At 37.9% G+C, this 13,036-nt stretch overlaps 1 protein-coding gene across 1 annotated transcript in view; it reads right to left on the reverse strand.

Annotated features, from left to right (window-relative positions):
- Positions 1-1,985: 1,985 nt before the first annotated feature.
- The window catches only part of ARNT (aryl hydrocarbon receptor nuclear translocator), a gene marked incomplete at its 5' end in the record, with an annotated part of 36,033 nt that continues 24,982 nt past the window's right edge, over positions 1,986-13,036 (reverse strand). The window contains 10 exon segments of the mRNA NM_001287465.1: positions 1,986-2,075; positions 2,814-2,980; positions 3,510-3,672; positions 4,591-4,738; positions 5,119-5,221; positions 5,413-5,536; positions 5,689-5,761; positions 5,921-6,031; positions 8,595-8,746; positions 11,131-11,205. Of these exon segments, the coding sequence (NP_001274394.1) occupies positions 1,986-2,075; positions 2,814-2,980; positions 3,510-3,672; positions 4,591-4,738; positions 5,119-5,221; positions 5,413-5,536; positions 5,689-5,761; positions 5,921-6,031; positions 8,595-8,746; positions 11,131-11,205 (1,206 nt within the window).

A 13,036-nucleotide genomic window follows, 5' to 3' on the forward strand; every position in this document is an offset into this window, starting at 1 on the left:
GTTTTTGAGCTGGGATGGAATAATAAGGCCGCAATTAAGATCACACAACACAAGGAAGTTTACAAAAGGAAAAAATATTTTGTTTTAAAATCTTTGCTACATGTCATTATTTTTGCCACTGTAAGGCTCAGCACAGATGCCAGCAGTACAGAAATGGCCAACAAAGAAAAAAAAAATCAAAAATAAAACCCTGAAGGAAAAGCAGAAACAAAACCCCCAGAGCATCTTCTCCACCCCTCCCCTTCTCCCAAAGCCCAATAATAACTGTACAATATTATAGTCCTGATCACATTTAAAAACAGTTGATTATTAAAAAAACAAGGATTTCATTGGAAACTCAACTTTTTGGTTTCTTAAAGTGTGATATAAATATATATGTATATTGTATGTGTGCACATAGAATAAAAAAATAAACTGTCTCCTTTTCCACTTCACTACCTGGCACCAGACTGGAGACAAAAGGGAGGGAAACCTAATGACATTCTGTCAGCCCTCTCCAAGGCCACTACGCGCCTCAGTCCCCTATGGCTACATTTAGTATGTCTTCTCGCCAATTCAGTCTTGCACTTAAGATACTGGCCTGAGCCAAACGAGTGAACAACAACAAAAAGGCTGATGCACATGACTGTTACCTGAGGAAGGTAAAGAGTGAGAATGGTAACCTGTATCCGCATTTATATGGCTATAGTTAATTATTAAGTGACCCTGTCGGGATGGGAGTCCAGGTCCCATCTATCACATGGATTTATTACACTTGTACTATAAAGCAAACTCCAGTCTCAAGACTGGAGAGGGAGCAAAGAGGAAGCAACTATAGGTCCAGAAGAGACCTAAATTTCAGTTCTTGCAGACTGGATACTTTGAGTATGGGATGAAAGAGGTTACTTTGCAAGAAGGCTTGGTATTTGGTTTAAATTCCAGCAGTGAGAATTTTCACTGGGACTGCTAATCCAAGAAGTTGAGTTTCCATGCAGACATAACCTCTAGAGAACACACATCATATGTGACTCTGACAGAAAAATGCAGCATCACCCTTATGGACAAGTAGGGGGTTCTGAACGTGTTTACCTTGCCAGCCTATTTCTGCAATGCAGATGTTCCATACAAGGTGAGAGCACCAAAAGCAGGAATGACCCAGCTTTATCACTATATATGTTCAATGAGAGACCAAACGTATCAATAGAAGACTTCATATACTTGCTTACAGCTGCATAGTGGCTGGGCACAGATATAATAAGCGCAGCAAAGACATTTACTTAAATACTCTTTGGCTGCATTACTAAGTGGAAACTAATTGGAAGATTCAACTCTTTAGGACTCTTTGAAAAACACAGAGAAAGACAAAGATAAAATCTGGGACAAATTTTGCATAACTCCCTAGTAGGGAGAAAGAAACAAACACAGAAACAAATGTGCACACTCACACACACACATGCACGCACACACACACTCTCTCTTTCTCATTTCCTTACTCATATTTCATTCCAGAGGAATTGCTCACAGGCAGCAAAAAGCACCTGTACTCACTTCCAAAAACCCCATTACACCTGCCATGTTTCATGGTCCTCAAACATTGAGGACATTTCTCCTCTCTCTCACCTTATTAAGAATATCTTTCCAAAAATAAGCCATAGTATCCAAAGGAAATAGTGAATGTTTTCTAACCTGCTCCTTGACCCAGCACAAATCGTTTCTGCATAAATTTCTGGTCAGGAGACATAAGGAAAGACATTCTTAACCTAACCCAGCCTCAGTTTTTCAAAGGGTCCCCAAAGCGTTGAGGAGTCACTCCATTTCTTCTATAAATGTTATCTCAGAGATGCAGGAAGACAAGGGAAAGGTCAGAAGGGAAAGGGGGTATACATGAGGGGTGAGGGAAGGGAAGGGAGAGGAACTTTTATTCTGTTTACAGAAAGATTTGCTTTTTAAAAAAACAAATGGTGATTTTTTTTTCTCCCCCACCCTTTATCCTCACCCCAATAGTTCTATTCTGAAAAGGAGGGAAACATAGTTAGGTCAGGAAATTCTTCATTGTTGTAACTGTTGCTCTGGTCTCCCAGCATAGACAGCATCTCCTAATAAGAGAAAAAGAATAAGCTTGGGTCACACACCTTGATCCTTCACATTTATTGAGCTCCTTCCCAACATCCCCCTGAACCATCACCCCTGGCCCCAGAGTTTCTGCTGTGCTGAGTTCTCTTAGCCTTCTTTACTCCCAGCAATTCTAACTTCTTTAGATGACAACCTATTTTCCTACTTCCTTCTCTGCCTTCCCCCTACAGTTCTACATTCTCCCCCTTTTCTAGTCCTCACTATTCTCAATGGGAGAAAAATCTCCTTGTCATATTTCATAAAATCCCCTCTGGATACTTAAAGAGTATCTCTTATCCTATTTGTTTTCCACCAAAACCTTGTTTTGCCTTCTTCCAATCTGTATTTTAAACTAAGTTCCTCCTTTATCCCACTTGAGATTACTAACTACTGCAGTCCCCTCAGGATTTATGTAAACAGACCCTTATAGCTGTATTCAGGATTTTTATGCCTAAACTACTACCATCAAATGGGCATACGGCGCTCCGTGAATGGACCAAAATTACCTTCTTTCGTGTCTTCGCGTGGTGCTTCATGTCACTAATGACAGTCTAGTGCAGCACACTAAGTTCACAATCTTCTCAATTAATGACATCTATTTTTACATCTCTTCTCTTCTCCCACCTACTAACCTCAATCCATGCATGCTTTCTTCTCTGTCTCTCGTCCCTGACTCTTTCTCTCCCAGTTTCTGGTTTTCTGAAGTCTTTAGAGCCTCTCACCTGGAAGACCTCAGGCTGGCCAGGTTGCTGTGCTGATGGTTGTTGAACATGTTGCTCATTAGAACTTGAACGATGATGCGACTGCTGGCCCTGCCACTGTGGCCAGACACCCACACCCTCTGCTGTCCGTGTCTGGAATTGTCCTGCAGCTTGTCCAGTCTCAGGAGCTAGAAATATAGCAATGAAAAATAAACAACTTCAACCTGCTAACTCCACTAGAGAGGAGAAACTAGCACATAGCCACATGCAAGTCATTAATTTTACCTAGATACCCTCTGTCCTTTCTATTTCAAACCCTAGTCCCAGATTTATTTTTCTTCTCTAGGTAGAGTCTTTTCTAAAGGACCCTTTGCTCATTCAGACTCAATGTGCATATTATTAAATTTATAATACTTTACATGCTTTTTGTTACAGATGCTAATAAAGTCCTTTTCACGCAGGTAGGTTTTCAATTCCAAATGGACTATCACCACGCATTTCCCTATCCCACTCCAGTACTCTTGCCTGGAGAATCCCATGGACAGAGGAGCCTGGTGGGCTACAGTCCATGGGGTCGCAAAGAGTCGGACATGACTGAGCGACTTCACTTCACTTCAGGCCAGTACAGCCAGGACAAAAGCAAACTATTTTAAACACTAAACCCTTTCTCCTTTGTGACGTGATTTTCCTGTTACCCTGACTCTGGTGTGAACTCACCAAAGTTGGATCCACGACTGGTGAGACTAGGATAGGCAGCTGCACCAGGTGACGCAGTGGAAGCACCAGGAAGGGACATGGGGCTGAAAGAAGATGGAGTCTGAAAGCTGCCTACACCAAATTGGGAAGAACGAGTCTTAGCTGTAGCCTGGGTAGCCACTTGCTAAAAGGAAGAAAGGGGTAGAGAGTAAACAGAACATTAACATTATTGCATGGACCATTCCTATGGGAGTTAACCCTCTGTCAATCATTGGATTCTTTGGAGCCAACCTCATTACTTATTTCCTATCACACATTTCTTCCAATTAACTCCCAGTATCCTCTGACACTATTTTTAGGCACTTGTGATAAAGTGTAAAAAGCAAAGAACTATGCGATTAGTCAAAGTATACACATTTAGAGTTGAGAATTAAATGAAAATGACATAAATGAAAACATTTTATAAACTGTAAAACTATATAAAAACTAGAGGCATTGATAATAGTACAGCATTATATAAAGAGAAAAACACATCATTTGCATCATTTTATTATTCAATCTGTACCACATTTGTTTGTTCCTAATGATATCTTTTTTTTTTTTGGTAACTAAACAGTTTCCTCACTATAATAGTAATGCATATGCACCATGGGATATCTTCAAAATGAAGGAAAATAAAAAGGAAATAATCATCCATAATCCTACCACCAAAGACACATGGTTAATATTTTTGGATAATTTCTTCTAGTTTTCATTTTCTTATGTATTTTTTTAAACACTGAGGTTATACCATGTATAATAATTCTAGAGTTTATTTCTGATTTTGGCTTTTTATTTAAAATATTACTTATGCAAATATAAGTACATAGCAACATATAAAAGGATATTAGCTTTAGCCTTAACATATATATACACATATATATATATTACATGAGGATTTTTCAACACAATTCCTGCTCCCAATAAGGTAAAAATTGGAAGACAGAGGATGGCAGGGCGGTCAAGAGAGGACGTTTCAGACAGACAATAATAATTTTACATATGGAAAAAGCCTAACCAACCAAACAACAAATACAAGGGACAGACAGATGAGAGGGTTTACCTGGGCAGAGAAGCCTGGCCGGGTGCTAGGGGTCCAAGCTGGGGCTGCTCCCTGGGTAGGATTGGAGTGGCGGGAAATCTGGGCCAACATCTGCCCTGCGGAAGTTGATGGCTGCACAATGGTTACAGGAGGGGCCAGACCACTATTTCTAGGAGTGAACAAACAGTGAGGTGAGGATGAAAAAGGTGCATTTATCACAGAATCTAGGAATCACAGGACAATCTAGTGCTATCTCTAGATTCCCTCGACTCCCTAGGGGTTAAGGAAAACTTGATAACAGAATCTGGAAAAGACGAAAAAGACTGACAATCACACTGATCAGGACACACAGAGATGGGACCTGGAACAGGGCAGCAGGACAGGTGCAAAGAAAGAGGAGGAAGAAAAGCAAGCTCATCTCATCTGAGGCCAACAAGTTCCACTGCTTTGTCTGAGATAACCAGAGAAAGCTAGGCAATAATAAAACCTGGATTCAGTAACTGAATCCCTCAGTTGCCCTGTAAAGCAGCACACACATACGGGGCTCACCTGAAATTCTCTGCCGGCCGGGGGGTAGGAGGGAATGTGTTGCCCTGGGAGAATAGCTGTTGGGTGGCAGGGACAGTGCTGGAGGAGATGCCTTTACTCTGATCTGTGGACCAAAAGGAGTCGGGGGAGGGCCAGTCAAGGGGCTGTAGTATATTAGTTCAGCAAGTTCCTATTTATTCACGAGGTATTAGGGTTAAGTGGAAATATGCTGGGAGACTACTGATTGGGCAGCTGCAGGCCCATCAATAAGTGATCAAAATGAGAATTTAAAATGAGAATAAAGGAAAAACATACCCGTACTGATGTTGGAGTAGATTTCTGAAAATCTTGGATCTCTATCTTGGGCAAACAGACTCTCTGACTTCTCAAGGGGCTTGCTGTGTTCTGGCCCTGTGGTTGTTACAGGCTGAACAGAAACCTGTGGAATGTAATGATAAAAATAACCATGAAGGTTTAACATGACAATTCAATAATTCAAAAATTTATATAAAGATACACATACACTTTAACTGGCTCTAGGGGACACTTCTTAAAGAAATGTTCACCATCCTTTAAAGATGACATACTAACCTGGGAATGATTGTAGCTGGTTAGTCCATCTCTTCCTGGTACCACATCTAATTCTGTTTGCTGCTGCTGCTGCCTACATGTTAAAGGCAAGTAAAAAGAAAAATAGGGGGAAAAATGTTATTTTAAAAAGGATCTGGGGAAAGGGCTTAACACAAACAAAAAAGTGTGACTGTAGACTGCCACTCCCCAGGCTAGTCACTGCTCAATAAAGAATTGTTCCACCATTTCTCACCTGGGTGCCAGCTGCCCTGAGCCCATCTCCAGGGATAAATTAGCTGTGGGACCTAGCTGTGGCCTCTGGATCGTGTTGGACAGTGAAGGCCGTGGTTCCTGGCTAGAGTTCCTGGGAAAATGAAAAGTAGAGACAAGGAAGAAAAAAAAAAAAGTATCTGACTCTGTACAAAAGATACTACAGATTCCCTGGTACATGGGGTAATCACTGATAAATTCCCCTTTAAAGCCCAATTCCTATGATACCTGTAACCTTAGATTCAGCAAATAATTCGCAATATAAACAACATAGTACAAACAGAAACTATGTCCTATAGCCAAGAGTTCATCCTGTTTGGGCTCTAACTCCTTCCAGGTATTCAATAACTAGTAGTTGTGGATGTGTGTATGCATATGTTGCATATCCATATACTGTTTTTAAAAAAAGCCTAAGTAAAAAAACTGATGAAAGTACACACTGAAACATTAACAAAAACTATTTCTTGATGGTGAGAATTTCTTTCCTTCTCTTTACTATTTTCAATACTTTCCAAATTTTCTACAAAGAATATTAATTACAAAATAAAATATTAAGAATTAATTAAAACTAACTACCGTAGAAAAAACCGTAGTATGCAAAAATGGGAAAAGCCATTATTTCCAGAAACAACTTCTTAAAAAGACTTAAACATTTCAAAATTTAAGCAAAAGAGAAACACAAAACAGCTGTTATTCAGAAATATAAAGATGCAAAAAAACAAAACAACTATAATGACCTGAGTCCTAAGTTAATGAAAATTTCTAACTGAATCCACTGTTATACTAAATTAATTAACAAAAAATTAAACTTCATGAGCCCTAAAAGTTGAATTAGAGGATACAGAGACTCAATGTTGTCACCAGGTATTATTCACACTTGATAATTATTTCTAATCAGATCTTCAGAAGTGGGTTCAAGGCCAATTCTACACAGAAAGATTAAATGGAAAAGAAGTACCTTGACAACTGACACCCACTAGGATGGGCACAATAAAAAAAGACAGCAAGAATGTGGAGAGGCTGAACTCTCATACACTGCTGATGAGAAAAATACAGCACTGGTGCTCAGAACGCAAACTGGTACAGCAGCTTTGGAAAACAGTTTGGGTGTTTCTCAGAAGATTAAGCATAGAGTTACCATGTGACCCAGCAATTGTGGGCTGTGCTTAGTCGCTCAGTCATGTTCGACTCTTTGCGATCCCAGGGATTATATGTGCATGGGGATTCTCCAGGCAAGAATACTGGAGTGAGTTGCCATGCCCTCCTCCAGGGGATCTGCCCAGCCCAGGGATCAAACCCAGGTCTCCTGCATTGCAGGTGGATTCTTTACCATCTGAACCACCAGGGAAGCCCAAGAATACTGGAGTGGGTAGAATATTCCTTCTCCAGGGGATCTTCCGAACCCAGGAATCAAACCAGGGTTTCCTGCATTGTAGGCAGATTCTTTACCAGCTGAGCTACCTAGGTATATACCCAAGAGAATAACATATCCACACAAGAAGTTGTACACAGATGTTCACAGCAGCATTCTTAGTATCCAAAAAATGTAAACAACTCAATATCTACCAACCAATGAACGGATAAACAAAAATGTGTTTCCATTTATAAGAAATGTCTAGATCAGGCAAATTTAGAGAGACACAGAATACATTAAGTTACACAGGGCTTGAGGAAGATACTGTTAACTAGTACAGGATTTCTTTGGGGGTAATAGCTATTTTGTGTGTGGTAATACCCACACAGCCCTGTGACATACTAAAAAAATTATACCCTTTAAATGAGTAAACTGTATGGTATACAAAATCTATTTTAATAAAACTCTTACAAAGCTGAGAAAAAGTTCAAACAGAAAACAATCAAAGAATAGAGAAATAGAAACTAATAAATTAGTCAATATAGCTATGCTCTAAAGCAACCTATGGCCCACAGGCCAAATCCAGTCCACTGCCCGTTTCTGTAAATAGTTTACTGGAGCATAGCCATCTTTATTCATTTCATTTGTCTAGAACTGTTTTTGTGCTACAAGAGCAGAGTTGAGAAGCTGCAATAGAGACTGTATGTCCCACAATGCTGAAATATTTACTATCTGGTCTCTTAGGAAAGTTTGTAGACACCTGTTCTAGGAAAAAAAAAAATCTGCCAGACTAGAGCAATAAACTGATGTATAAAACAAAATTATTTCTAGACAAGACTGAAACAAAATTGAAATACAATTGACCTTTGAACAATTTGGGGGTTAGGGGCACTGACTCTCCAAGTAGTCAAAAATCCAAGTATAACTTATATAGTCAGCCCTCCATATGGGGTTCATGTAGTACTACATTATTTACTATTGAAAAAATTCTGTGTATAAGTGGACCATTGCAGTTCAAACTCATGTTCAAAGGTCAACTGACCAAACTCTTCGCATGTCAGAATCTAGTCTCTAAGTCATTGTTTGCTAAAATTTTACTCTACTAGTGTAAATCAACTACATTCCTACAAAAAACTAAAAATTTTTTAATTCTACCTGGATGAACTACCCCAAATTCTAAGCAGTTGGCAGATGTGGAACTAATGGTATTTACTACTAGAAAAGGAGAAGGAAGAGGTAGGTAGCCAAGCAGACTTGGCCCATGAGAAATTCCAACACTGGAAAAGTTCTTTAAGGTACATACTTCACATTGGTGTTGGTACAGATGATGTACTCAATTTCATCTGAGTAAGGGTTCTGGAAAGTAAAAGAGCTGGTTCTCATCCAGAGCCATTCTCGGTTCTTAGACCGAAACCGGAACATGACAGACAGCACCTGGCCTTTTAACTTCACCACCTGAAAAAGTTTTCAAGCTATCAGCTGAAACTCACAAAAAATTTTCTTTAGACATGTACAATCCTAGGATTCTTGTGTCACTGTCCTTGAAATAACAATATCTTGCAATGTTACTAACAAAACAACGTGGGGAGTGAAACATTATTAAGCAACTAAATAATAAGGAGGTATATTTACCATGTTTCTTCTTAGAGTGCCAAGCTATCTGACCACTTTCACCAATGTCAAACAGGAATAACAATTATTTCCAGGAGAGAAAAGACTATGTTTCCCCAATTCCTTTGGAAAGTCCCTTAAAGATACACTGATCTAGCAAATTTACTAAAAGTTTAATGACACTGAACATAGCCTACATGCTGCTCCTCAATCCTAGTTTCTACCACTATGACTGAGAATTTCTGTTTTCACAGCACACATGAAGGTTTCTATAAATAAAACTGAAATGGCTTTAGTTTTATTTTGCTTTTTAAAAGAAAGTAATTTTTTTTATTATTTTCACTTCTGATCTCACACAATGGAAAATAATCTTTTGAATCCTCCTCCTTTATAATAAAAATATTAGAGGCTAACATTTGTTTTGTATTTACAATATGCCACGGCCTAGGCTATGTGTTTCTCCTTTTTTTAAGAACAAATTTACTTAACATCTAAAAAAATGTTTTCATCTTTAACACTTACATGTGCTCACTGAATAATATATACACAATGAAAATAACATTTGTATACAAACCAAGTACTGGATTTGAAATCTGATTATTGCTGTACGTATCTACACCAACAGAGTATAAATTCAGTACTTCAAAATACCTACACTATAAATTGCTTTTTAACCAAAAGTTAAGTGATAACATTTGTGTTTAAGTTGACAGAAGAGTGGCAGTAATTGCTGATATTACAGTTTGAGAAATAATTATAACAGAAAATGGGATATATTTCACTTAACAATAATAAAATGGTACATTTTAAATATATAAATAAAACTTTTAAAAATCAAATGTGAAACAAAGTACAGCAAGAACCAAAATGGGAAGAAAACAAGGAAAACAAGCTTCTTTAGAAACAGTAACTAAATTTATGTACTGAGAAACAAGAAGAAATATAAATCCATCTAGACTTAAGAAATATCAAAGTCTAGAAATCAGCAACTAGTAAGCAGCAACTAGTCTGCACAGTAAAAAGTACCTTTGCTTAGTACTCTAGTATCACAGCAGCAACTGATGTCAGAATAAAAACCTTGAGATCACAGTGTGTCTGAATCACCCATTGCTTTGGAATAAACATTTTTCTACAAGTGATAAAATGGTAGGAACTCTGTGGCCAAATGTGTCAGAATTATGAATTTCACAGATTTAAAATATACTGTACAATATCTTCTCACACTGCCAGAAGTCCATGTCCTTAGCTTTGAACAGTTTCAACAGAAGTCAGAACAGCTTTTCTAAGACTGCACATATAATGCAATGTGATCCTTCTGCTGAAGACAAGTGATGCTGAAAAATCAGGAGACACTTTTTACTGCCATTGTCTGATTTCCTCTAGAAGTTGAGCTATGTGTTTTAAATGCTTTATCTTATTTGCCTACTGTATCAGTAAAATTACTATGCTGTGCTGAGGTTAGTCATGTCTGACTCTTTGCGACCTCATGGACTACAGCCCGCCAGGCACCGCTGTCTATGGGAATTCTCCAGGTAAGAATACTAGAGTGGGTTGCCATGCCCTCGTCCAGGGATCAAACCCAGGTCTCCCGCATTGCAAGTATATTCTTTAATGACTGAACCACAAAGGAAGCCCAAGAATACTGGAGTGGGTAGTTTATCCGTTCTCCAGGGGATCTTCCTGACCCAGGAATCAAACCAAGGTCTCCTGCATTGCAGGTGGATTCTTTACCAACTGAGCTACCAGGGAAACCCAGTAATAACACTAGTGAGGCTTAAAGAGGGAAATTAACCCATCTAATATAAAGTAAGAGTACCATCTAAAGCCAAGTCTGTCCTGAAATTAGAATTCACCAGATGTCTTCAAAATCTAGGGCCTAAAAAGTACAATTAAGAGTTAACTCTCACTTATCTATAGAAGAACTGTGAAATGAAGTATTCAACTACTACCCACTGTTAAGTGCAGAATATTTAAAATACTTTAAAGATGGCCGCTTGGATGTTGAGCAGCCAAAGCCAAACAGAAACACCTTGAACATTACATTATCCATAATTTCCAAGTACTGGTCCTTTCTGTTTCTTAAAAATACAAGTTAAGTAACAGTGTAAAACTGTAAGGCCTGCCATAGTGCTCGATTAATCAGTACTCAATAAATATTTGTTGGATGAATGTAATAATAGATATTAGACAAAAATATTACTCCAATTCAAACCAGGAAAAAAAGCTACCTGTTGGAAACTGTCTCTTAGAAGCTGCTGGTCTTCAGGATGACAGAATTCTACAATATTCTTTCCTAAGAGTTCCTAAAAAAGGAAAAGAAAAGTAAGATCAACACTTTTATGATCACCTAACTTCCCTGGCCCATTAGGAGAGGAACTGGATTTAATTTCTCTTGCTTTTATCCTAGGATTATAGATTAGAGGGGAAAAAAAAAAAACACAAAAAACTGGAATCTGCTAAATAACTGACCTCTACAGCAATTTTCTTTTTCAGGATATTGCACGTTTATTTTAACTGTATTTTTTACAGATTTGAGGTATAATTTAGATAGGCTCACTCATTCCAAGTGAATTTTGTAATTTTAATTTAATGATCTATAATACATTTATACAGTTATACAACCATTATCCCCAATTCAGTTTTAGAACATATCCACTGCCCCTAAAATTTCCTTTCTGCCAGTCTGAGGTCAATCCCTGTGCCATCCACTGATCTGCTTTCTGCTTCTTTAGTTTTGCTTCTCTGTACAAATGGAATCATAGAACAGGCAGTCTTGGGTCTGGCTTCTTTCATTTAACCTAATATTTTAATGAAGTTCATCTGTATTGTTCCAAATATCAATAGAATATCCTTTTTATTGCTTATAGGTATTCTAACGTGGATATATCACAGTGTGTATCCATTCATTAGTTAAAGGACATTTAGGCTGTTTTCACTTTTTGGCTATTATGAATAATACAATCATGAACATCTGCGTATAAGTCTTTCTGTGAACATATGCTTTCTTTCTCTTGGGTAAATACTTAGGAGTGGACCTGCTAATTTGTAGGGTAAGTGGGTGTTTAACTTTTCAAGAAACTGCCAAAATATTTTTCCAAAGTAGTTTATCATTTTACTTATCTACCAACAATGTATGAAGGTTCTGTTTCTCCATGGCCTTGCGAATATTTTTTGATTATACCCATTCTAATGGGATACAGTGGTATCTCACTATAGTTTTAATGTGTATTTTCCTAATTACAAGCAACTTTTTATGTGCTATTCATATTTTTTCTTTGATGAAATGTCTATTCAAATCTTGTGCTCTTTTTTTTTAACTGGCTGGTTATCTTAATAAGTTTTAAGAGTTCTTCATATATTTTGGATATCTTTTTTCAGATATATGATTTGTAAATATTTTCTCCCAATTTGTGGCTAGTCTTTTCATTTTCTTAATGATCTCCTTTTAGAAGGGCAAATTTTAACTTTTATGAAACCCAACTTATCAAATTTATTTTGTGAACCATGTTTTTAGTGTCATAAAAAAATCTTTGTCTAGGGAATTCCCTGGCAGTCTGGTGGGTAGGACGGTGTTTTCACTGCCATGGCCCAGGTTCAATTCTTGGTGGGGAGCACTAAGATTCACCAGGCTACACAGTACAGCAAAAAAAGAAAAGTCTTTGCCTAACCCAAGATCACAAAGATTTTCTCCTAGTTGCTTCTAGAAGTTTTATATCTTTGGTTCTTACACCTTTACATCTTGGAGTTGATTTCTGTGTATGCTATGAAGTAAGAGTCTAAGTTCTTTTTGTTTTATTCTGTTTTGCACATGAATATCCAATCGTCCCATCCCCATCTATTGGAAAAGCTTCTTTCCCCTTGAATTATCTTGATATCTTTGTTGAAAATTAGCTGATCAGTTGACCATAAATGTGAGAATAGACTCCATTCTGATCTACTGGTCTAATAACTATCCCTATACCAACACCACACTGCCTTGGTTTAACAACAGTTTTACAACAGGTGCTGCATTAGGAAGTGTAAATGACTTTGTTCTTCTTTTTCAAGATCCCTTTTTCACCAGCTTCTTTACACAGCCACAGCCACAAGTCCCTCCTGGTGACTAGAATTTTGAAGTTTATGTAACGACCTATT

The sequence above is a fragment of the Ovis aries genome, chromosome 1 (assembly GCF_016772045.2).
Source record: "Ovis aries strain OAR_USU_Benz2616 breed Rambouillet chromosome 1, ARS-UI_Ramb_v3.0, whole genome shotgun sequence".
NCBI lineage: Eukaryota > Metazoa > Chordata > Mammalia > Artiodactyla > Bovidae > Ovis > Ovis aries.